Here is a 27,670-nt window from a genome sequence, read left to right as displayed (position 1 = left end):
TGTGTTTTTCACACACCATTGCAATTTTAATGTATTTTTTTTTTATAGACCTGTTGTGAGCAATACAAAAACAATACCCAAATTGTGCTCGACCACAATTCAAGAGTGCATCAACAAACCCCTTCCCCCCGATAAGTGAATTTACGGGGGCCAAATTAGAGATATGGCAATTTCAGTTTTTTAACGTTTAATTTTGACTGATAGATTTATAGGTAATTTGTCTTATATTAAGGCATGTGATCAACTAGTTTATTCAAATTACCAGATTTAGGAATAACATTAACAATAAGCACAAAGTCCACACACACTGGATTTTTGCCTTCAATTTTGAACTCTAATGTGCCCTACAACCTTTATTGTTCAGATACATCTTCTGAGTATAGCAATACCTAATTATAACCCTAAGTTTTTGTGAAATTACTTAAGACTTGTTTCCTTCTGTGTTTTTCAAACCTAGAATTTTGATGCTGTGCCTATGCCTAATTTTGGAGTATTATTTAAATAATCCATTCAAGATCATCCATTCAGATTAAATCAAAAGGGGATGCAATATACAAAAGTAGACACCCTAAAATATCTCACATTGTATATTAAGAGACTGATTGTGGACACACTGTGCTCCTATTTCTGCCACGTTCAGTTGTAATTGGTCCAGAGCTGTTAGTAAGTGTGTATATAAAGCAGTACTGTCACCATCTGGGGACTTTGCATTATTTTCTGACGTCACTGTTGTATTATAACGCATATGCAAGAGTACAGAAGGAGGTTCTATGGACGATCACGTGAGACTGCAGGATCCTCCATAGAACTAATTTCCCCAACTAGGCTTGGTGGTGGTTTCTCTACCTAGTGTCAGCAGTGCCAGGTGTAAAAAAAAATATACTAAAACAAAGTAATTCCTATTTTGCATGGTGGGGGGGGGGGGTGATGACAGTGTTGCTTTAAGTAATACAATAAATTTAGTTTACTTGTATCTGCACATTAAATCAGCAAATGCCCATTATATTCTAGGCAAAGGCCAGACTGAGAAAGGCAGTCAGGGTAGGTAAACGTTTAAACCTTTTTTGTTGCACATCCTGCAGCATTTATGGAGGTTTAATTTTGGAGTTCAAGGGAACTGAATGAACTGCCTCAGATCTTTTGACATCTCTTCAACATGAGGTGAAGAATTATCAAATGTCAAACACTCTGAAATTAGAATTGTATGCATCAGGATAATTTACATTATTGATTCCAGATGTGGATTTTCTTGACAATTAACTATAGCTGCATATATTGATCCCCTTAGTCATATTTTCACTATATGCTTATTACAGTTTATGCTTACTGGTAATGTTGTGGTTGCTCCAACAACAGAGAGGCCTGTTGGGTAGTTTTATTGTGGATGAAAACCTTCTTCTGGTCATCATGTTTGAATTCCAGTTGTTTTACTTGCTGCATAGCAGATTTTTTTTCTTCCTCTAATTGTAGCAAGTATAATAAATCTGTGCAGATACAGTTTCCAGGCAAAGTATCATCTTGAAAAGAGGGGAAACATCTAATGATAACCCCTTTGTTCAATGAGGCCTGATAAGGTAACAGACATTATTCACATGTGGTTGTGATTGGAAGTCTTAAAATGTGGAGTGAATAGTGTGGATAGAGATACCGCTCTTACTGGAAATAACTAAAAAATAAAATGCAGAATAAAAATAGAATATTAGATGGAATCTAATGGGTATTCAGGAGTGGTGTGTGATATATACCTTTAAGAGTAAGAGCAATAAATTATATATAAAAATAAATGTAATGATTTTAAAATACCACTGTATAAAAGTCCAGAGATTTGCAATAGTTATAGTCTCTGTTTGACACAAGTGTAAAAATGTGAAATTGATAGAGTTTATACAATGTTAGCTAGTAGCAATTATCTCCAGCTATTGAGCCAGCTGGGGTATATGCTAAACAAGCTGTTTAAAAATAGTACAAAAACAGTAATGCCTTCTTCCCCCAGCCTCAGGGTCCCCCTTCCCCCAGCCTCAGGGTCCCCCTCCCGTGGCGCTAAAGGGGTTAAAACACCTTCAGTTACTTACCTTAATCCAGCGCCAGGCTCTCTCGGCGCTGGTGACCTCTCCTCCCCCGCTGTCAGCGGAGCTGAAAGCGCATGCGCAGCAAGTGCCGCACGCGCATTTAAAGTGTCCATAGGAAAGCATTTCTCAATGCTTTCTATGGATGCTCTGCGCGATGGAGGCAAAATGTGCCTCCAGCGTCGCAGATGCGCCTCTAGTGGCTGTCCGGAAGACAGCCACTAGAGGCTGGATTAACCCCAAATGTAAACTTAGCAGTTTCTCTGAAACTGCTATGTTTGCACCTGAAGGGTTAAAACCTGAGCGACCTGGCACCCAGACCACTTCAATGAGCTGAAGTGGTCTGGGTGACTATAGTGTCCCTTTAAAGATTTGTACACTGCATATACATTTAATAAACTTTAAGGTCACATAAATAATGGTCTTAAGTTGGGGATTGTGCCTCAGTTCTACAAGGAGATAAAGTAGAAATCCATAGTGTTTACCGTATAAAAAGCTTTAATAGAAATTGCTGTATTAAAAATGCAGTCACAATTTGTAGACTAGTACCAAGTGTTCATGGAAAAGCTGTTATGCTGGGGGCAGTATATCACGGGTCCTTCAGTTTGGCCGGTAGATGGAAAGAAACTGAAAAAAACAGAAGGAAACAAGTCTTAAGTAATTACATGGGATGGGTGGCAGCATTGTAACAAAGCTGTGTGATACAAAAAGTGAATACAAATACAAAAAAACAAGTCCTGCGCTCACATCCCATGTGTTCCCTATTAAGGGTTAATAAGTATGTAGAAATGTATATAAACAATACCCCTTTCTGTTTCATTAGAGATATCTTTACCAGAAGTTTAAGGAAGCAGGGTGAATGATTAGTGTAGGACCCACCGTAGAGGTTTGCCTTGACATGGCAGGCAGGCGGGCATTCCCTCCAATGGCCATTGGAGTAACTAAATGACCTCCATTTGTTTAAATATACATAGGGATTTGGGAGAGAGTGACTTTTTTCTTTGGTTTTTACTATATGTATTGGGGCTGATGTGTACTATGGTCGTTGCTGCCGTCAGGAATCATCGGAGTTTGAGCGGAGGACTTGTTTTTTTTTGTATTTATATTTGTGACTGTGCCTAACAAGGGCCTCCATTTAATTTGTTTGAATTAGCATCAGACATGATTCCAATTTGTTAAAGAAAAAAAACAAAAAACCTTTTCAAATTTATCTGATAAATATTCCCATAGACTTAAATGTGACTTCTGTAGATAGATCATTTGAAATGTAACCGATTATAAGCTGATTCAAACAAGCTAAATTGAGGTCTAGGTGTGTGTATAATAGGGTTAGGGCATGCCTAATGTATTATAAAAGACTATGGCTGAATAAATATCTATGTAGACTTAATATACAGCCACGTGTATAACACAAATATGAATTGAATACATTTCTCATATCACTAATAATATACATGCACACACATTCAATGGTAGAGCAAGTCCTACTCCTATGAATATGGATAAAAAATAAATCAAACACTGGGATAAAGGAAGTCAGGGAAAATGAATAAAATAAAAGTTTAGTGCTGATGGGAGAAGGCTTGTGTAAAAGAGTCATGTCTTCAATAACCTCCAAAATCCTTCTATTCTGTCTAGTGATAAGGCATTGTAGAGCTGGGCACTGTGCAACAATGTGGATCAACTTCCTCTCTTTATCTTGTTCAATATTTTAACCTGGATATGTGCTGTTGATGAACCACATTTATATACACTTTTAAGATAGTAAAACAACTAAAAACATTGCTTCATTACAGTGTAGACCAAAATCATAGAATGTAGTGACTAGAGTTGAGCGAACCCGAACTGAAAAGTTCGGGTTCGTACCGAACATTAAGTTTTTTGGACCCCGGACCTGAACACGGACATATCACTGTATGTTCGGGTTGGAGTTCGGAGTTCGGCGATTTAATGACGCGTTTTGAAAGGCTGCAGGGCAGCCAATCAACAAGCGTTTGACTCGTGTGCCCTTAGAAGCCATCACAGCCATGCCTACTAATGGCATGGCTGTGATTGGCCAGTGCAGCAAGTGACCCAACCTCTATAGAAGCTGGTCACTTAGTATTAGTAAATTATGCCCCTACTAGCTATACCGCGACTAGGGGCGTGTCTATTAAACAGTGAGCATCCTGTGGCGGTGGGTGGGGGCCCTAAATAACAATAAAGGGGGGGACCTACTGTCCTCCCCGCTGGACCCCACCCCTGCGTGGCAGGTGGGGGCCCTAAATAACAATAAGGGGGGCAGGGGCGGACTGAGAGCCTTTGGGGCTCCCGGGCAAAATTAGATCCCAGGCCCTTTGAAGGCCAAATATATGTGCATTAAATAAATGTTAAATATAACTCATATAATATGGCATTCCTTTGGATGTGTATATTGTTAAGACCTGCGTCTCAATGCATGTTTGTATTTGAGTCATGTGCTTTTTTGTATTTAGTGTCAGTGTGAATGCATATGTGACAGGTGACAGAGTGGGTGACAGGTGGAAGAGTGTGGGAGGTTGTGACAGATGGCAAAGTGAGAGGGTACCTAGTGGAAGAGTGACGGGGGAAGGGAGGGGTTGAGTGGTGGCACAGTGAGGGGGAGACACAGTGAGGGGGGTTGACTGGTGACAAAGTGAGGGAGTGGGTGACTAGTGACAGAGGGAGGGCGAGGGGGTGACTAGTGACAGAGTGAGGGAATGGGTGACTAGTGGCCGAGTGAGGGAGGGAAGAAATGACTAGTGGCAAAGTGAGGGAGGGAAGGGGTGACTAGTGACAGTGTGAGGGGATGACTGGTGACAGAGGGAGGGGATGACTGGTGACAGAGTGAGGGGATTACAGGTGACAGAGTGAGGGAAGGGGTGACTAGTGGCAGAGTGAGGGAAGGAAGGGGTGACTAGTTACAGAGTGAGGGGATGACTGGTGACAGAGGGAGGGAGTGGGTAACTAGTGACAGAGGGAGAGGGTGACACAGTGACAGAGTGAGGGAGGTGGTGACTAGTGACAGAGTGAGAGAGGTGGTGACAAGTGACAGAGGGAGGGATGGGGTGACTAGTGACAGTCACCACCTCCCTCACTCTGTCACTAGTCACCCCCTCCCTCCCGCACTCTGTCACTAGTCACCCCCTCCCTCACTCTGTCACTAGTCACACCCTCCCTCTGTCGCTAGTCACCCCCTCCCTCACTCTGTCACTAGTCACACCCTCCCTCATTCTGTCACTAGAGTGAGGTGGCGACTAGTGAAAGAGTGAGGGAAGGGGTGACTAGTGAAAGAGTGAGGGAAGGAAGGGGTGACTAGTAACAGAGTGAGGAAGGGGTGACTAGTGATGGAGTGAGGGAGGGAGGGGGTGACTAGTGACAGAGTGAGGGAGGGATGGGGTTACTAGTGACAGAGTGAGGGGGTGACACAGTGACAGAGTGAGGGAGGGGGTAACTAGTGACAGAGGGGGGCAAAACAGTGACAGAGGGAGGGAGTTGGAGACTAGTGACAGAGGGAGGGAAGGGTGACTAGTGACAGAGGGCAGGGGTGACACAGTGACAGAGGGAGGGGGTGAGTAGTGACAGAGGTAGGGTGGGGGTGACATAGTGACAGAGGGAGGGGGTGACAGTGACAGAGTTAGGGAGGGAGTGACTGGTGACAGAGGGGGGTGACTAGTGACAGAGGGAGGGTGACTAGTGACAGAGGTGACTAGTGACATAGAGGGAGGGGGGTGACTCGTGACAGGTGACTAGTGACACAGAGGGAGGAGGGTGACTAGTGACACAGTGAAGGGGGTGACTATTGACACAGTGAGGGGGTGAGTAGTGACACAGTGGGGGGGTGACTAGTGACAGAGTGAAGGGGGTGACTAGTGACACAGTAAAGGGGGGTGACTAGTGACACAGTGAGGGGGGTGAATAGTGACACAGTGGGGGGGTGACTAGTGACACAGTGAAGGGGGGTGTCTAGTGACAGAGTGAAGGGGGGTGACTAGTGACACAGCGAGGGGGTGACTAGTGACACAGTGAGGGGGTGACAAGTGGCACAGTGAGGGGGTGACTAGTGACACATTAAGGGGGGTGACTAGTGAGACAGTGGGGGGTGACTAGTGACAGAGTGAGGGGGTGACTAGTGACACAGTGAGGGGGGTGACTAGTGACACAGTGAGGGTAGGTGACTAGTGACATAGTGAGGGGGTGACTAGTGACACAGTGAGGGGGGTGACTAGTGACACATTTAGGTGGGTGACTAGTGACACAGTAAGGGGGGGTGACTAGTGACACATTAAGGGGAGGTGACTAGCGACACAGTGAGGGAAGGTGACTAGTGACACAGTGAGGGGGGTGACTAGTGACACAGTGAAGGGGGGTGACTAGTGACACAGTGAGGGGGGGTGACTAGTGACACAGTGGGGGGGTGACAAGTGACACAGTGAGGGGGTAACTAGTGACACAGTGAGGGGGGTGACTAGTGACACAGTGGGGAGAGGTGACTAGTGATACAGTGAGGGGGTGACTAGTGACACAGTGAGGGGAGGTGACTAGTGACATAGTGAGGGGGGGTGACTAGTGACACAGTGAGGGGGGGTGACTAGTGTCACACTAAGGGGGGTGACTAGTGACACAGTGAGGGGGGGTGACTACTAACACAGTGAGGGGGGTGACCAGTGACACAGTGAGGGGGGTGACCAGTGACACAGTGAGGGGGGTGACTAGTGACACAGTGAAGGGGGGTGACTAGTGACACAGTGAGGGGGGTGACTAGTGACACAGTGAGTTCTTTGGAATTTTCCCACGCTGTGTAAAATGACACGCCCCTACTCGCGGTATAGCGAGTATGGGCTGAATTTACTTATACTAAGTAATCTTTACTTAGTATTAGTACATGTGGCTGAACGACCAATTTTGGTGACCAATTTAGGTGTTTCAGCCTTTTGGTAGATAGCTCCCTAATACCGTGTGAATTAGGGAGTTATCTACTAAGCAGCTGCTTATTTTATGTTATCTTTAGGTGATTTCCCTATCCACATTTGTTTGCAGGGCACTTGTCCTACTCTTACCCCCATTTACTTCCTTTTGCAGCCCCCTAGCCCTTTCCAGGAGTTTTTTAGAGCCATTTTTGTTGCCAAAAGTTCGGGTCACCATTGACTTCAATAGGGTTCGGAGTCAAGTTCGGGGTCAAGTTCGGGGTCAAGTTCGAACTCGAACCCGGACTTTTTTTCAAAGTTCGGCCGAACCTGCCGGACCCGAACATCCAGGTGTACGCTCAACTCGTGACCCATATCACCTATTAACTGACAATTGCAAAAATATAAAAAGTAATAGGGAAAATCGGGTCAAAATAACTGACTTAAGGTAGAGTTGTGCCAGTATGACTATTTTAGAATTATATTTGCAGAGCACTTGTCAGTTCCCTTTCAGAATCTTCTGCACTCTCCTCGATGTCTTAGGTAGCTGACCTGATGTTTAGGATTAATTCTAATAAAATTCTGTAAAGGTCATTTTGTAGCATACAGGTGTTATATGAACAGATATAGTTTATGTCTGCAAGTCCTGCTCTTAAATATTTCCAAATGGTTTTCAAAAAGAATTACTACCACCTAAAGTAGTTTTGGGATCTGGAGGGTTATATTAAACATCTAGGTCTCTAAGTTGTCGCTCCTCCCGCTTATTTTAACATAAATAGCTAGTTCAGACCATTAAATGAAACTGAAATCACCATAGCATATTGGCTTCAGATAAGTATTTTTAACATATGGAATTAAATCATTCTGAACCAATAAAAGGCTTATTGGGAGCTGATAAACTGCAGATAAAACATATAATTTCATCAAGGCCATGGATTAATTTTTTATGCTTTAAGTTAATAATGTGTTATTTTCCTTTTCCTTTTTGATGGCCATTAATAAATAACACTACCTGTCAAGGTAAATTAGTATCCATGTCGCACTTAAAAACTTTAAGACCAGTCCAGGAGTGAAGTTAAAAAACTAATGTTTCTAGAAATAATGATCCTTACTGGGGTGAAATTTTGCATCTAAAAAACATATAAGAGACGAATATCTTATACTTCAGGTATGGAAAAACTATTTGACCCCTACTAGGGTAATATATCACAGCTTAGGTAATGGGATACTGATATGTAAGACTACTCTGTATTAGGTGATACTAGTGGTAGAAATGATAAAGGGGATTGTCTCTAAGCTGATGTGAAGAGCTGAACTTGCTTGGAATTCAAAGTGAGATTTCAAAATGCAGACCAAAATAGTTGAATGAGAAAAAAATATCCATTCTGTTTTCAGTTTGGCTATTTTAGCGTTAAACTTGAAATTCACTGAGAATTTCTAATTCTCACTTTAGTGAAAAATCCTGTAAGAGTGCCAAAATTGGCAGGGGTAATAGCTAATTGCAAATCTGTTAGTTGTATTGAAGTCATGGATGGTTGTAATGATGGCACTGCTGGTCTTTGTGGTGGTGCAAGCATTGATACTGCTGCTGGTATGCTGAGTCACTGAAAGATCTCTATGTTGAAGAAGACCAACATTTATTTTTATTTTTTGTTTTATATTTGTTGTGGGGTGAACACTGGCGGATCCAGGGAGAGGGGCAACGGGGTAATTGCCCCCTCCTCCCCGAAGGCTCTATCCTGCCGGCCAATGCAGGCCTGGCGCTATCCGTGCATCAGCCCTGCAATGTGTCTTCAAGATTGGAGGGGAGATCAAAGATCTCCCTCCCTGGTCCGCAGGCACCGTGCTGGCAGCCGGCAGGGGAGGGAGGGAGAGAGGACCAGGGAGCTCAACCTGCAGCTCCTCCATGTCCTTCTCCCGTGAGCATGGATGGAGCATTGCCGCAGTTACCACGGCAACACTCCGGATCTCGGTGGAGTGAACTACAGCCCTGGAGCTGCGGACTAGAGTTCACTCTCACCACTACTACCAACAGGGCCTCCACACCGGACCACCAGGGATTGAGAAATGTCCCCCCTCCTCCCACAGTAAAGGTAATAAGGGAGGGGAGCATACATTTATTTTTATAACATTTAAAAAAAAAAAGGAAATATGCCCCCCATACACACACATACACTGCCCCCCACACATTGCCCCCACATACACCCACACTGCCCCACACACACATACACTGTCCCCTCATACAAACATTTCCCCACATACACACGCACACTGCCCCCCATACACACATTGCCTCAGGCACACATACACTGCCCCCTCACAAACAGACTGTACCCCTGACTTGCATTGCCACCTTCAGACACACTGCAACCTACACTGTCCCGCTCACACATTGCCCCCCCACACACACACATAAACTGCCCCCACACACACACACTGCACCCCTGACATCCACTGTCACACACACACACACTAAAACCTTCACACACACTGCACCACTCACACACTACAACCCCACACACACACTTAACCTTTCACACACTGCACCCCTCACACATTGCACCACTCACACACACCACTGCTCCTATGCCCTACTACAGCCCCATATCCCAGCAGACCCCAGGTAAGTTGCCAAACTGTTCTTAAATGGTTTGACTACTTACTCCTACAGTGGTTATTGTGCCTGGATTATTTATTTAAATAATCTACAAGTGCCCCTCCCGAGATCAGGCTCTGGATCCGCCCTGGGTGAAACTAGCCATCCTTAGTGTGAGGTTTCTGGATATTTTTTGCTTCTAGGCTGGGCAATGATGTTCATTTCTGCTGCTGTTGACTATGTCTGATGGTACTGACAGGAAGACGTGTTTTAAATGGGCAGTTTTATATTTTGTGTTGTATTCTAGTTGCCGTAGCATGACTTTATTGCAGATAATGTGAGCTGAGCACTAAATAAATATTTTGCTAACACACTCATTTTGAGTGAAAGTGAATGGTTATGGTCTGTCAATTGTATAAGTACTGTTTAGAATTTAACCTGGAATTTAACTAGCTATTACAAATTGTTATCAAAGCATGCCTTTCTTAAGAACTGTATGAGAATGCAAAAATTATAGATTGCACTATTAGAGTAAATTATATGTTGCAATACGTGTGTGTGATATGTTCTTGCACACATATCAGAAAATTTCTTCTGTGATATAGACTACTCTGCAGGTTGTAGTGTATTGCACACTACTTTGTGCCTTGTTATAATCCCCACTAGTCTCAAGTTCAAAGCTTGTGTGCACTAATCAGTGGACCAAATCAAAACTTCACGCCATCCTGGTTTGTTCTCTGGTGACAGTTCTGTTCAAGGATTGCAATATCTTCAAATATAATAACGTTTGCTCCCTCCCACTCCACAAAAATAATACATTAACTGGCAAGCAGTTCTCTTCTCTGATTGCGGTATTTGTTTAAATAATTGATTTTTAATGACAGCATTCAAAAAAATATACTAGAAGTGGTTGGCTATGCTAATGGTTTGGGCAGGCAGCCCTGGCCTAAGCAAACCCACTACCTGACTCCAATATCTGCTTATCTGTGTTAATTTCTAGAAAAAAAATCTGCCTAGAAAAAAATGCACCATAAATGTACCCAATACAGCATATACGAAGAAATATCAATGTATCCTTCCTTGTAAAATATTTTATAAATAAATAAATTTTCACTTCCTCTATATATATCAAAGGCAACCTCTGAGGTCACTAGCTGCTGCCAAAATTAAGTTTGTCTGTCAGATGTGGAGAAAAAAATATATTTATAATTTTATGTGGCCTTTCAAATTTCAGAAATGTTTACGATTTTATTTGGCAAACAACACCTTCACGGCACATCATAGGTAACAAATTGTATTTTTGAATTTTGTTGTTTGATCCATTTATTATTTTGCCGATTCATTGAAGCATAGGATTGAAAACAATATATAAGTCAATAAATGTGTTTTATGGTTTATTCCAGAGCCTTTTGACAAAATGCCAACACTTACTGTTTCTGAAAGCTTTCCTGCTAATGGCAGCAATGTGAATCTTACTTGTAACGCCCCCGGTCAGACTGTGGAGAATTACACTTTCTATCGTAACCAAGTGAATGCCTGCTCTCAGGACCATGTGACCTGTACTGGGTCTAACCTGACCTTCCATCCAATCACAGAGAGTGATGAAGGAAACTATACCTGTACTATCCAAAACCCAATAAACAATAAAACCAGTGAGCCATATCTTCTGACTGTGGCAGGTAAGAATCTGTACTGTACTGTCTGTAGTCTGAAGTTATGTCTGTACTGACTACATTGTATGTCATATAAAGACCAATCTGTGCAAACACATTTGTTTGTGGAATCACCTACTAGTGATGACAAAATACATTTTGATACCAGACATGTACATGGCCCTAGGGCTATGTGATCTTTTTTGCCCAAGCAATATTACAAGTAAAAAATATTTGACTGCAACAGCAAAGCTAATTATTAGTTATTTTATTAGGACTAACTAAAATAACCTCAGGTTTGTAAAATTCAGCCTTTAAGATAAACTGAGGTTCAGTTCAAGCAGGGTATTCACTAAAGCAGGGGTGGGGAACCTTCGGCCCTCCAGATGTTTTGGACTACATCTCCCATAATACTCTCTTACAGCCATAATGCTGGCAAAGCATCAAGGGAGATGTAGTCCAAAACATCTGGAGTGCTAAATGTTCCCCATCCCTGCACTAAAGTGTGAATTGTATAATTATTGTTAGCTGAGAGGGATGATGCTCGGGGAAAAAATGTTTAGAAAAAAAAATGTCAGAAGTTTAAAAAACACATTCCCTACTGTTTTAATTCCTGTAAATAATGGTTTACAAATCAAGCATTTCTAAGTTATGAACTATAGTGTGAATTTTCAGGAAATTAAAAGAATCTCAAGTGAATCTCACTTTTTAGGCAAAAATAGGCGTATTGAAAACATAGCTGACTTGTAAAACTTTAAGATGGTCTTCAGTTTGAATTCCTTTTGATTAATTTATTATTTTACACTATAGTTAGCAAACCTATAAATGTCCGTCTTGTGAACCTTTTATTTGCAGGAATTAAAACATTAGAGGAGGTCTTTTTTTTACCTATTAACTTTCACTTTTTTATAGCATCCCTTTTCAGCTAACAAGAAGCATATATTTTTGGATTAATTAATAGAGCCCTGAGTTTGTTTTGTTTTATTTTTTGAGTTGTGGCAAAGTTAAGCCATACATTTTAGTAACCAGCATTACATTGGTGCAACACAGGTTATTAAAAAATTTAAAGCAGAGCAAACACGCTTCAAAAAAAACGACAGAAAACTGCAACAACAAAAAAATTGAGGTCTATTTCAAGCAGTGGTATTCACCAAAGTGTGATTTGGTGAATTGTGTATTTGTTGCTGTTAGTACTATTTACTAAAAGTGACATCATTTGCTATTTACTAATGTCTCAAAGCGTTCCATGCACCTCACTTTTGGACCGAACGTTCGGGGAGAGCCTTTCAGTGATACACAGACAACGTGTTTCAAATTGGGCTACTACCAGTGTATTAAAGGCCACGCAAACATATTTATAGACAGAAGTTACAGCAAAAGCAACATGACAAGATTACATCAGCTAAACACGAAATTGCTTATTCAGCAACCAACATCATGTATTTCTGTAACCAGAGGTTAAAAGGTTATTTCTTTGATGGTCTGCAACAGCTTTTACTTTTAAGTTGACATTTAAGATTTGCTATATATGAATATAGTCTTGTCCATTTACAGTAGTCACGTACTTCATTTTTTAACCCTTTCACCTCTGTACAGAAAGTGGTCAACACCTTTAAGGAGGCCAATAATAAGACCAGGAAACTGGGCATCACCTGGCTCACTTTGTCATCGTAAATAGTAAAACTGCTCTTATTAACCAAAGAATGTTACTGCTATTAATATACAGTAATAACCAGTTCATGAATCTTTGTTAATGCTCAGTATTTAATTGCATACACTAATTGCTCAGTTAAAGCTTCCCTTCACTACTTGTTGAATACCTTACAATATTTTTCAAGAACCACTGAATCATTTCTATGTTATTACTGTCTCACATTTATTAGATCACATAAGTAAAACAAATGAAAACTGTACAAACTAATTTTCACAGAAATTAAATCACATTAATTATTAGGTTGGTGTAATAATTTAATTGTATATATCTCTTAACTTTCAGTTCCTGTCCATGAAGTGATGATAGGAAGAAACACTAGCTCTTTGCTCTGGGTTGGAAAGGATTCTGTATCTTTAAACTGTTCAGCTCTTGGTACTGATGTTCAGTTCTCCTGGAATCTGAATGGAGCTGCACTACCTTCAGACCCACGCTACAAGTTTACCCATGATAGCCTCATTATTAGCCCAGTGGAAAGAAATGACAATGGATCATTTACGTGTATTGCCAGAAACCGGGTGAATAATATTACCAGCGAAGCCTTGACACTTAGCCTGGCCTGTGAGTAATGTGGATCTCTAAGCATAAACATATCCTTAACAATAACCTTTTACAAATGTTGTTTATTAATATATTTGGTAACAATAAAATGTCAATATACGGTGAGTGCATTCTTAAATAAAACAACAAAAGTAAAAATATATTTTCAAGAGAAAAAGTCAAGATAAATAATATATTTGCACAAAAAATATAGTTGCACATAAAAATAAGTAGGAATATAAAGATAAAAATATAATAATTCAAAATAAAATAAGTAAAGTGACAGCAAACCAGTTAAGAACTAAAATGTTCTAAAATGATTAAACAGTTAATGGTTCTAGATATAAAACTCAATGTTAAGCTAAGTTGGGTATTATTTGTATATAAATAATATGTATTATGCAGACCCTTTTTGTACTTAGTAAAAAAAATGTTCAAGTGTTTCTCTAAGCACCATAACAACATTGCATCATTGCAAAGTATCTTCATCTGGTCTCTCTGACCAGATTGGTTTATAAATGTAGCAATTTCTGTCAGTGTGTATGTATTTGTGTATCTGTGTCAGTATGTGTGTGTGTATGTCAGTATGAGCTTGTATCTGTATGTATGTCAGTATGGGTGTGTATGTGTCAGTATGTGTGTGAATGTATCAGTGTTTTTGTATCTGTGTATATCTAGGTGTGACTGTGCATCTTAGTCAGTATGGGAGTGTATCTGTTTGTATGTATATCTGTACGTGTGTCAATGAGTGTATCTGTGTCCATATATGTGTGTACCAATATGTATGTCAGTCTGTATGCATGTCTGTGTCATTATGTGTGTGTACCTATATGTGTCAGTCTGTATGTGTGTGTGTCTGTGTATTCATATCAGTATATTTGTGTATCTGTATGTAGCAGTTCATATGTATATATCAATACATCATGGCAGTGGCATACATACCGCGGTCGCAGGGGTCGCAATTGCAACCGGGCCCGCCACTCATCTTCTGCGGCCTCGGCCCACGCGGCAAACTGCCGGGGCCACCTTCCAAGGGGTCCATCGGGTGGCCCATGCTGTCAGGGCCACCTGATGGATGTGCATTGTAAGGGGGCCCGGTCAGCGCTGGGCGCTTTAACAGCGCGACCACGGTCCCCTGTGATGACATCACAAGCTGGGAGGAAGTGACCGCACGTCACTCCTCCCAGCTAACACTGAGAGCGGCGCGGGAGGAAGCAGAGGGAGTCAGAGTGGGAACTCTGACTCCCATCCACCCGGGCCACCACTGGACCCCAGGGAAAGTCACCCTCCTGCACCTTAAAGGTAAGAAACACGAGGGTGACTTAAACATTTTGTGTGTTTGTATGTATGTGTGTCTGTCTGTATGCATGTGTGTGCCTGTCTGTATGAATGTCTTTGTATTTATGTGTGTGTGCGCCTGTCTGTATGTGTGTGTGCTTGTCTGTTTGTATGTATGTATGTATGTGCGTCTTGTGTGTGTCTGTCTGTTTGTATGTGTGTGTGTCTGTCTGTCTGTATTTGTCTGCCTGTGTGCCTGTTTGTTTTTTATGTATGTGTCTTTGTATGTATGTATATCTTGTGTGTGTGTGTGTGTGTCTGTATGTGTGCCTGTCTGTCTGTATGTGTGTGTGTGTCTGTATGTGTGCCTGTCTGTTTGTATGTATGTGTCTGTGTGCCTGTCTGTGTGTTGGTCTGTATGTATGTGTCTGTGTGTCTGTATGTATATATGTGTGCCTGTCTGTTTGTATGTATGTGTCTGTGTCTATGTGTCTATGTGTGTGTGTCTCTTTATGTGTGTGTGTGTGTGTGTCTGTCGGGTGGAATAGGGACATAGACACATACACACTGACACACAGAAGCACACACTGGAACATACACACTGATACACACTGACACACATACACACTGGCACATATACACACTGACACACAGATACACACCATCTGACACATACACACACAATCTGACACACATTGCAGACACCTGTTAGCACACCTTTTGGGGTCCTGGCTGAGGCTGATGGGAGTGAGCAGGTAGCTCTCTCCATGCTGCATGTGTTGCTGCCTCCTTCTCACTCCCACGTGTCTGTCTCTTTAGCTTGGAGGGAGTGACCTTCCCTTTCCTACCAGACGGCAAGAACTGCAGGGGCCCGGTCCGCCTATTCAAGGGCCAGGCACACGACCGGACCCCTGCTCAGAAATAATACCCACTGGGTGAGTATTTAGTAGGGGGCTGGGGGGACAGTTATTGATGGCATTTTAAATGTGTAATATCCTGGAAATTACACACAATTTTACAAGCATAGTTTGTTAGATTGTGTGTGTGATTTCTGGGATTTTACACATTGTGTGCGGGTGTCAGGGGGCCACATTAAATATGCAAGAGTCTCCCGGACCTACTGGGAGACTTGGGATGTCTGCTCCATCTAGAAACATGCTTACATTAAAATACACATACACTGCTCACAAATACATCCAAGCAAGGACGGGGAAATAGTAGAATTCAAGCTGGCAAAGCATTGTGGAAGTTGCAAGATAGGATCTACATTTTAGCCACCCTTGTGGTATTGGGGGCCCAAAAAAATCTCTTGCACCAGGGCCCTCTCTACATTAGTTCCGCCACTGGAACTGTGGCTGGTGGATAATCTACATATCCCATAAACTTTTGCTGTAAAGGGGTTTATTTTCTTAAAAAACCCATAGAGCAGATTAATAGATATCCTATTTGTTCTACCTCCTCCTAATCAAAGAATAGTCTTTAGTCTATATCATTTTTCAGGTGTAAAATGAGGAACCTAAATGGTGTTTTGTTTTGATGTATTATCTTTTTTTTTTTTATGCACAATATTTTTAAAGGAACACTTCAAGCCAGTGCCGGCGTGTCCATAAGGCAGCACTGGCAGCCGCCTTTTGGCGCCAGAGCAGGGGGGTGCAAAAATCCAAATACCCTGCCTCTGTATTTTTCACATTACCTGCTCTTCTCCCAGGACCTCTGGGGAGTCCCCCTCTACAGCCCCGTACCCCCACAGTCCCCCCTCTCTTCAGCCCTGTTCACCCTCTACATCACTTGTCCCCCCTTGTACAACTCCTTTCCCCCACAACAGCCCCTGACCCATTTCTAGAGCCCTTGTGCCCCAATCTACAGCCCTTTTACACCATTGTCAGAGTTTACAGGGTAAAACAAGTCGCCCTTACAGTGATAGATGTCCAATGTATAGCTTTGATTACCTTTACTCGTCAGTTTTAAAGAAATGTTTTTAAAAAATGGTGAGAATTCTAATATTATTGGTGATTGCAATGTAATATTAGACTTCAGGAATTTATTATATTTCCTGGTAAAATATTTTATAAATAAATATTAAACAATCAATTTTACAAAAATGTAGGGTATAATTTTATACTGACAAATATAAGACTTTATTTCTGGTGATTCACATCTTAAGTCAGGCTCTCAGCCTATGAACCCAACAATATGAACATAAATTATCATAATCATAGTACAATATTCATCTATTAATCCTTACATTTCCATATCAGAAAAAAAAACAAGCAGTACAGAAGAGAAACTGTGTAAGCAGAAAATCTATGTATGCAGCTCGTCTCCCAACCTGACTTTTCTATTTCCCTCTGAAAAAAAGCTAGAGAGTTATTCACTGAGTATGAATCATGAGAATAGATCTAATGCCCTTTGTACTTGTGTTCAAATTCCAAGTCTAATGTATGAATATATAGCTTCAAACATTCAAAGAAAGGGAAACTTGTTTCTCCCTGCTTTCCATGACACCAATTAGCTCATGGGGGACGTAAAAAAGAGGCTCTGCTAAATATGTAAATACATGGTGCGATTTACTGAGATTGTGGATTTGGGCTTTTCATGAGCTGTAAGCCATAATCATCGCACTTATGACAAATCACGGCTTGAACTATCTTGCTGTGCATGTAATGCATCTATCGCATATATTAGTTTCCCCTTTTACGTTGCATTACTGAAATAAATGAACTTTTGCACGATATTCTAATTTTTTGAGTACCACCTGTATCTTTTATACAGAGCTGTGACAGTTAATCAATAATTTGGCTTAGTACAGACGAAACAAAGTATCATTACTTAAAGGAATACAATAGGCATCAAAACAACTTTAACCTAATTAAGCAATTTTAGTGTATAAATCATGCCCTGCAGTCTCACTGCTCAATTCTCTGCCATTTAGGAGTTAAATCACATTTGATCTGTGTATGCAGCCCTAGCCACACCTCCCCTGGCTGAGACTGACACTGTAGTGTTAGAAACACATACCTGTATCTGTATAGATGCCCATTATCCATTATGTCCCCCACCATGTGTACAAGAAAATAGAAATAATTAAAAAACTGAAAATTACTCCCCTTTTCTCCAATGCATTGCTGCAACCCTTCCTTGGGATGCATCAGCCTGTAGGCATGCCTCCAGGATGATGGACCAATCCAGGGCTTCTCATTTTTCAATGTATTCAATATATTCATGTGTATTTTAACAATGTTTTCCCTGCAGTGTATGTGCAGTGTATGTCTTGGATTTATGATAATGTTTTTACTAGTTACCTGTACTGTGTTTGATCCCATGTCTGGCTTTTATAGTGTGTGGCAGTGTGTGTAACTGTATCTGCATGTGTGTATATGTGTGTCTGTGAATCTGAATGTGTGGCTGTGTTTCTATCTATGTGCACCTGTCGGTCTGCATTTGTGTCAGTGATTCTGTGTAGCTAGATGTGTGTCAGTGTTTGTGTCTGTGTATTTGTGTACCTAGATGCTTGCTTCTGTGTGCCTGTGTATCTGCATGTGTGGCAGTGTTTGTATCTGTGCGTCTATCTATTGTGTGTTAATGTTTGTATCTGTGTCTGCACCTGTATGTGTGTCAGTGTTTGTATCTGTGTATCTGTATGTATGCTTTTGTGTGTCTGCGTATCTGTGTGTCTGTTTCTGTATGCACGTCTTTATTTGTATCTGAATGTGGGTCAATGTATGTATCTATATGTCTGTGTATCATTGCATCTGTGTGTCTGTACATCTGTATGTATGTCAGTGTATATATCTGTATGTGTGTCATTGTGTACATCTGTATGTCTGTGCATCTGCATATGTGGCCTTGTTTCTAAGCCTGGGGTAGAGGAGAAACAGGGAGAGCCTAGTGTGGAGAAAAATGGGAGATGGGACAGAGAAAAAAAAAATATACATTTGAAATAACCACAACTATATAAATTACAAACATTTTTCTAATATGATGCATACCATTTGTGGAAATGGGCTGCCAATGGGTATACAAGTGAAAAAAGGTTAGAAACCACCGCTCTAAATAGTAAACTGATGTTTTAAATAATTGTTTTGATGTGCTTGTGCGATACCTGTGTATAATATACATCATATCCATTACTTACTATGACCACAATGTAATATTTTTGGATAAGTGTTTCAAATTATTTAATAGGTTTCAGTATATGATTTAATACTTTGAAAAATGCTTTAATAGATTAATATTTTGACATTTCGTAATATATTTTTAGTATATTATATGTTTTTGGATACTTTTAAATATGTATCAAAAAATAATAAATCGCTATAAAAGGAGTTAACAAATGTATCGAAACCCAGGGGACACTGTTGCATATTTTATGGCAAAATATAGCTCCAGAAGTTGCTGTATTAATGAAAATAGAAAAAAGGTTATTGTTTTAACCAATCCAAATACAAAAGAACCAATCCAATACTTTTAGCCCTTTTCAGTGCATATAATACATACGTTTGGATAAATTATGAACTTATTTCACTTGTTTGTTTTGTAGATCATATTGTATTACCTACTATTTTAAATCTTTCAAAGACTGCTTTTAGTATTTTTCAGTTACAAATTGGAGTAAGTTCCCTTTGTTGATTATTTTCCCTCAAACAGGGCATCCAGAGGGATCAATAAAGTGTTCTGCAAATGGCAATAATGAAAACGTGCAGCTTCTCTGTTCCTGGCCGGGCGGCAACCCTCCTGCAAACATCAACATGACATTTAATTCTAGTATTCAGAATGGGATAAATGAGGTCGCCAAAAATGTGTCGTTAATCCCACCTAGTTCTGATCAGAAGCTCTCCTGCTATGGTGCCCAGGGAGGGCTAGAGGTGGCCTGTTCTCTTACATTAGGTGAGTGATAAAGCTCTATTTACACTTCTCATCCAGTAGACATGTTTAACAAATACAGTCATGGGAAAAAGAAAGTAAACCCTTTTTGCATTTGATGGTTTTACAAATCAAGACATAGTATCAATCATCTGTTCCTTAGCAGATCTTAAAATTAGGTAAATACAACCTCAGATGAACAACAACACATGTTGTTGAATTCAAAGAGGCTGTACTTTCTTTTTGCCATGACTGTATATAATTGTATAACTAGTTCAACTGGGTAGAGAGCAAATGTAACAATAACATATATTTAATTTGCTAAATATTTGAAAACGCAGTGTCAAGTTATTTAAGAGAGATATATTGTATCCTGTGGGTTCTCAGTTGCATTGGGAGCTGATTAAAAGGGGAGGAGGACAATTGTCCATGTGCCAGTAGTATGGAATGAGTTTGATGGGCTGTAGCCTCAGACCATTCTTTTGAAATTTAATAGAGCAGGAGATGTATTAGTTGTTGGAGAACTTCTAGTTAACTAAGTTAGGTTTGTTTAAAAGAGCTTCAGTGACTTGTTCTCACGGATAGGGTCCTCTTGTGTATGGGTCTGTGTATATTATACACCACCTCAATTGCACAGCACTCCTAAATATGTTGGCTCTTTATAATTGCAAGTTGCAATACAAATAATGATAATAAAACAGCAGACAGGAATTTTGCAGGGCATTTACCAGCCTGCCACTATGTATATATCTGAATGTGCTGGAGGCCTGTGCTCTTACGTAATTCTTACCAAGCCTGGAATGACCTTGATGGATTTGTTCTGTAAGAAACAAAGGCTAGGCATCACTCAGGGAAAAATACCTCAATCATCAGGATAATTAAATCAGAATTGAAACAGACTGGGTAGAGTACTACATGAATGTGCTGGTGTGTTACCTGCCTGTCAAGTATTTGCATCATCATTGTTAAATTGGGCACGGTCTTTGTAAGTATTGGCATCATTGTTTAAAATTGGGCATTGTCTCTGTAAGTGTCAATGGTCATAATTATTACATCACAGTATATACCTTTAAAAGGAAGGACTGTAATCTGACTCCTTGCCAATTCATGGTCCTTTCCGTACTCAGAGTTTGTCATTTTCTGTGTTCCTGTTTTACTGATTTTGACCTGGCTTGTTCTTGCCCATACCTGCTTGTTGCCTAGCCTCATTTTGGCTTGTACGACTAACTGACTTCCTCATTTCCTGCTACACACCCGGGCTTGTTTGACAACCTGATTTGGCTGACCTTAGTTTTTTTTTTGTTTTTTTGTTAGGGGTTACTTACCTGTACTTGTTTATCTGTCCTTCCACCTATAATTGATTCATCAGAGACTGAGAGTCTGTGATGATGTGCCATTAAGACACAAAATGTGTCTTAAAAGTTCATCAATCCAGTGCTCACCCCTATCTGTTTCTGCTATCTCATGAACTAAAGGTAAATTATGTTCTAATTATGCTGGTGATCCTTAAGTAAACTCCAACCTTTATTTGTTTCTTGCATGTCAAAGGGACAATTAGAAAAAAAAAGAGAAAAAATAATAGTCGTTGAAGTCTGCAAAATTATCCAAAATGTCCAAACAAGAAAGCACTCCAGGGACTTGAGGGTATTGTTAAAAAATAGCAGAGAGGCAGTCACAGGCAGTCAGACACTAGTCAAGAGGGGCGGGTAGAGATCAGGAGAGGACAGATAGATTTGCGTGTCAGCTGCATAGACATGATATTGGAAGCCAAAGGAGCTGATGAGTTTACCAAGGAGGCAGTATAGATCGAGAACAGTAGGGGACCAACGACTGAACCCTGTGGGACACCAACAGAAAGGAGTTAGTGGAGAAGAGGCAGAGCCAGAGAAAGAAACACTGAAGAGCGCTGGGAGGGGAGGAGGAGCACAAGGAGAGAGCAATATCTTGTAGACCGAGATTACGGAGAATAAGAAGTTGTTGGAGATCAACAGTTTCAAAAGCAGTGGAAAGGTCAAGGAGAATTAGGACAGAATAGTGACCACAAGATTTTGCAGCGAGTAGATTATTGGATTCTTTGGTCAAAGCCGTTTCCACAGAGTGCTGAGCGCGGAAACCAGACTGAAGCAGGTCAAGCAAAGAGTTGGACAGGGAGTTAGGGTCAAGGTTGGGATTTTTGAGAATCGGGGTTACAGTTGCATGTTTGAAGGGTGATGGAAATGTGCCAGAGGAGAGGGAGAGATTGAGAGTTTTAGTGAGAAGCAGAGCAGGATAAGGAGACAGAGTATGGATGAGATGTGAGGGAATAGGATCCAGGGAGCAGGTGGTGGGGCGGGAGGACTGAAGCAGATCAGAAACCTCTTCCGCTGTAGTGAGTATGAATGAGTATAGAACAGCAGAGGGAGTGTTGTTTGGGGTATGTAAGTATTGTAAGAGGAAGGAGAGCGATGAGAGATCACTTCTCTGATTGTAGAGATCTTGTCAGTAGGGTGAGTTGCAAAATTTATGGCGGTCAAGTTGGTAGGAGGAGTAACAGGGCAAAGAAAAGAGTTTAAAATGTGAAATAGTTGTTTGGGTTCACAGGAGAGTGTGGTTATGAGGGTATTGAAGTAATCTACTTTTATAGAGGAAAGAGCAAAGTTGTAGGAGCTCAGCATAAATTTAAAGTGGAGAAAGTCAGACGCAGAGTCAGTATGCATATCACTGTTTAGTAAATATAAATATACCTCCGATTAAAACATGCTTGCATTTAATAATTCATTTTTTTCATTGGGGATATATCTTAAAACACCTTGCAAAAGCTGCAGATCTCTTGTCTGAAGCCATTGCAAGCCCTCTTCTTCCAAACCCTGACCAGACTTCCTGTGGCTCTCCAGTCACAGACATCCTAATGCAGCTCAATGAGAAGTATTTGCAAGGCAGGTGCTCTATGTAATTGCTTGCTTCTTGAGTTTTTAGCGTCAAACCAAACAAATTGGTATTCTTAACATTCTAGTGCCCTCTGGTCCCCTTCTCCCTCGTGCCCCCTCTGGCAAATAAAGGGTTTATAAAAACACTTTAGTTACTTACGTGATTCCAGCACCAATCTCCCTCGGTGTTGGGTCGGCGTCCCCGCCTCATTTGATGTCATCTGACGGAGGTCCCTAATGCACATGCCCGGCTTGCAGATAAGGCCCTCCCCACAGGAAAGCATTGAATCAATGATTGTCTATAGAGATATTACTGATGCAGAGCGTGCTGTGCGGAGTCTTGCTATGGTAACCCGCGGCCACGCTCTTGTAGTTCCTGAGAGAGAACAGTACCTGCTGCTTCTGGAGGGGAAGATTAGACTTAGACTGGGCACCCTCTTCATTAGCCAAGGCTGTAAGGGGCCTGGAACAGCATATATCTAAAGTGGTAATCTCTATAAATCTATACACAGGTGGCCCGGGCCCCTTACAGCAGATTTGTTAAAGGTGCAAGAGTTGCAAAATGCCGTCCCTATGAAAGTGCCACCTGGAGTCCACCGTGAATTATGGATGAGCTGGCCCTGGGACAGGGATAAACAACCATCTGCACTCCAGGATGTTGTGGACTACATCTCCCCTGATGCTTTATAGATATTAGAGCGTTATGGGATATGTAGTCCATAGAGTGCAGAAGGCTGACTACCCCTGCTGTAAGATGAGATTAGGCAGTGATCCTAACATTTATAACAAATTCTATTTATTAACGGTGGCACTGAAGTTTGCAGAAAGAAAAAGTCAGGGTTCCTTTGGTGTGCATAGATCTTTGTGCATTCTCATTAATACATCTGGAAGTTATATTGATTGTAGGGATATATGGTGGTGCACCTTGCAATTACTGCATCTCATGCATCATGTTACGCAACGAGATCTGTGAATGTACAAAAAACATTTATTTGTACTTTCTCTTCAGGCCAAATGTTGCCAGCCGTCCCCTGGTGCAGCTGTATATTTATATCACAAATAAACCTGACCCTTCAGAGTGTACATAAATCTAGCCCAGAGATCAGATCATAAAAATGGCTCTTATAGCAATGATTCTGTGTGGGCTACTTACTGCTTACATATATAGTGTTTCTCTGCTATACCTATAGTATAGCAAATCGTTAGTGATATGCAATGATTAATTATCTATCTCCTGACTTCTTGATTTTTTTTTTTAGCAAAGCCATATGTATACGATTTCAAAAATTACAGCACAACTCCAGTGGTAGAAGGAAATTCAGCAACGCTGACAGTCACATTGACTGGCAATACTGTTGGGATTAATTCTCGTGCCCTGATACCAGAAGCTAAAATCCTACCTGCAACCTTCACATGGTTTCACCTCAATCCTAATCCCACCCCAGTGTCTGAAGGGGTGGTGTCCACTCCTTCTACATCCAGTCTAAGATTGTCTTCAGTGACAGAAAGGGAAAACGGAACTTATGAATGCAGAGCAGAGAACTTGATTGGAAGCACAAGTTTTTTCTACATAATACATGTGGAAGCCAAAACAAGTACCGGTAAGTCACTTGTAAATATTTCCTGCTATAATAATATAGGGCATCTTTAAGTGAGAAACAGGGTTCTTTTTTTCTGGGTCTATTCATGAGCAGACATTCATTAAATATTCATTACCTTTTGGATAACACTTTTGAAGTATTTTTAATGCACTGACAATCCACAAAATTAAAACTACTGACCGACGAAGTGAATAACATCAATTACATCATTACATTGGCACTTGCACCTTTATTAGGCAGCTGTGAACAGTTGGTTCTTGCATTTCATGTGCTGGAAGCAAGAACAATGTTATAATCAGTAGAACACGTAAATGGACGCTGTAGGCAACCAGACCACTTCAGCTCATTGAAGTGGTCTGGATGCAGTTTCTCTGTCAGTTTAACACCACAATGGTAGTTATTGCAGTTATTGAGAAACTGCAATAACTGCTTTCCAGGGTTAACTCCACCTCTAGTGACTGTCTACTAGAGGTGCTTATGGGTTGTCGCCTAACTGACACTGGACATCCTAAATGACGATACCCAGCGTTGGTTGGTTACAGTGGATATACCCCATTTTTATTACCCTGGTTTGTCTACTTTTGCAAATGGTATGCCATGATGGGGGTAATTTTCACTCCTGGGTTGCCATACCGTCTTAAAGGCAACATAGGCCCAGCAAACCAAACCGGCAAATTTCAATTGCAAAAAACGAAAAGGAGAAAGCCTTATATTTGACCCTGTAACTTTCCAAAACCCCATAAGACCTGTACATGGGGGTGCTGTTGTATTCGTGGGACATCACTAAACACAAATATGTGTATTAGCTTTCAGTTAAACTAACAGTATTATGACATCAACAGTTCAAATGCCATGCAGAACTTGGAAAATAGCAGCATTTTTTAATTTCTTAAACTTTTTTAGATTTTATTAATATTAAATTATGTTTAATATATAAGTATTTGCAAAATAAAAAAAAACTGTTTCTTCTGAACAAAATGATATATTATAAGTGTGGATGCACTTAATATGAAAGAGGTAATTTATGGTTGAACAGACATGTAGGGCAAATTCCAGGTTTTGTTTTGATTTAGTTTTGATCAAAATGTGTTCAATTGCCTCCGTTCTTAAGGGATTAAATATTGAGATGCAATAGTTTTTAAAACTCTACACCTAATGACTCATTTTTACAATGCAGCTATTTTGGTTTAAATTTAAGAATCGCTTTTCAAATCATTGTTTAGTAAATAGACCCCTGAGTGCCTGCTAGATAATTAAGATAATAAAAGAAAAGCAATTTAACAAACACATAAAAACTTACTGGAAGACAGATGAGAAAAAAAGACAGATTAGGGGACCACTTACTAAAGATAAAAGGCTAAGGATATACCGATTCCATAATACTGGGCAATCAGTGGAGAATTTTTTACCTTAGTAGTCTTTCGTATCCCCCAAGTGTAGGCACTCAAGGCAAGTGCTTTCACCTATTGATAGTGCAGTCCCAGTGTATAGATTCAATAACAGTAGCGGTTATACCTAAAGGCTACCAATAACATTGATTTCATACTACTGAATTCTATATTAACTGATTACTGTTTCAACAGTTCCCCATCCCTCTAATGGACTGGGTCCCGGTGAGATCGCAGGTATTGTGATTGGAGTACTTGCTGGATTGGCTATCATCGGAATAATTATTTACTTTATCGTAAAGGGAAACAAAAGTATGTAACAATTTTATTTATCTTCTTCATTGACATAATCTTATTTTAACATCTCATTTTTTCTTTTTTACAAGTCATATGGTTGCAATTAAAAAAAAAAAAATCCTTGAGATCAGAATCATTGCTAGGTGGTAGAAAGACCAGAGACTTTAGACAAAATGTAAATGTTATGGCTACCTCCTGTGTAGGTTGATTTAAGCACCTCCTAAAACAAGCTCTATAACAGGCATAGGCAACCTTCGGCACTCCAGATGTTTTGGACTACACCTCCCACGATGCTTTATGAGCATTATAGGTGTAAGAGTATTATGGGGGATGTAGTCCACAACATCTGGAGTGCCGAAGGTTGCCTATCCCTGCTCTATACTATGCCCAAAGACCAACTCTAAAACGTAATGTGTTCAGTAAGTCATATTGTGACATCAATGGGGTTATTCACTAAAGTTCTAACAGCCACGTACCGAGTGTGACAAAACGATTTGGCTGCATACATGGCCATTCAGACTGCAATTGAACTGCAATTGAACAATGTCCAGATTTTCCAATTCTGGCCTCATATGCTCTTGAATTTGGTCTAGAATTCAGCCGGACTGAACACTGCTGGACGGCAACAATCCAGACACAAAGAATTCAAATTTGGGCCCAGCTTTAAAAAATAAAAACTATTTGGCAGCACTTGCATTCAGTGAGAAAATATATAAAAACAATTATCCTTGGTGGTGAAAGAGTAGCATTCCGCCACAATAAATAGTTAATAAATTAAAAGCCAAAGGGGATTGATAAGACTTGCATATTACTTCAGTGAAGGTTTAAAACATTCATTATATTAACATGGGGTTTAAACCGATGTAATAACTAACATAGTGTTAGCTATCATAGTGTCATAGTGTTCATTATAAGAGTTCAGTCTGTGATGAGCCCACACAGATTATTTTGTAGAACTGAACGCAGGAGATGATGGAAGTCCAGCGGTGTTCGGGAGTTTCTGTGTCCGATTTCAGTTCCATGAGATTCATGCCCAAACACTGCTGCCTGAGTTCGCGGGAACAAGATGGCCTCCCCCTCACTGATGTTCATGCGAACAGCGGCCACCCATACAATCAATTAGAACACTGCGGTTAGAATCGAAACCAAGTGTTAATAAGGTATAACAAGCTCCCGGGTGGTCTCTTATTCATGCGGCTGTTCGGTTCCTGAACCATATAATTCCAAATACATGAACAGAACCTTTTAAAAGTATTTTTGCCAGGTTTATCACAGGGGCCATAGTTCTGAGACAAGAGGCTGGCAAGCAGGCCCCTCCAAGAACCAGTGGCGAGGTTACTTTCGCCATACCACCCTTCCTATATTAGTGTATATATTGGATTGTACATATTGCACTATTAGTTCCCATTATCTTTTGTCTTTCATGTGAGTGGATTTACCTGGATAAATACATTGAGGATGCCACTTTTGATCAAGGACTTTACCAATCATTGAATTTAATTGAGATCCTTCTATTTGGATGTTTTTAATTTTGATTTACTTTATATTTAAACTTTGTATATTTTTTTTATATCTTCTACTTAGTTGATAACTGTTTTATCTCTTGTTATTATATTTGGTGCAGCCCTTATTTTCCTTTTTCTTAATTTCTCTCAATTGTTAATTGTTGGGCTCACTCTTTTCCTAAATTACTGGATTTTGTCTATCTGGATTAAATCTAGTGTTTAGTGAATAATCCTGCAAATCTTTGATTGAATTCAGAATTTTACATGAACCTATATTTACAAACCACTTACCCAGTCTAAGTCTATGCCATATTATAGTAACCCTTCACTTCACTGCATTAAAATTATAGACCCACAGCAATA

General features: G+C 40.5%; 1 protein-coding gene across 1 annotated transcript in view; it reads left to right on the top strand.

Moving 5' to 3' along the window:
* Positions 1-27,670, top strand: part of LOC134578001 (carcinoembryonic antigen-related cell adhesion molecule 1-like) — a 47,205-nt gene that overhangs the window by 2,196 nt on the left and 17,339 nt on the right. The window contains exons 3-7 of the mRNA XM_063436961.1: positions 10,970-11,245; positions 13,215-13,490; positions 19,395-19,634; positions 23,776-24,111; positions 25,701-25,817. Of these exons, the coding sequence (XP_063293031.1) occupies positions 10,970-11,245; positions 13,215-13,490; positions 19,395-19,634; positions 23,776-24,111; positions 25,701-25,817 (1,245 nt within the window). The remainder of the gene's footprint in view (positions 1-10,969; positions 11,246-13,214; positions 13,491-19,394; positions 19,635-23,775; positions 24,112-25,700; positions 25,818-27,670) is intronic.

The sequence above is a fragment of the Pelobates fuscus genome, chromosome 11 (genome assembly GCF_036172605.1).
Source record: "Pelobates fuscus isolate aPelFus1 chromosome 11, aPelFus1.pri, whole genome shotgun sequence".
NCBI classification, from domain to species: domain Eukaryota; kingdom Metazoa; phylum Chordata; class Amphibia; order Anura; family Pelobatidae; genus Pelobates; species Pelobates fuscus.
This window is presented reverse-complemented; position numbering and strand designations above follow the sequence as displayed.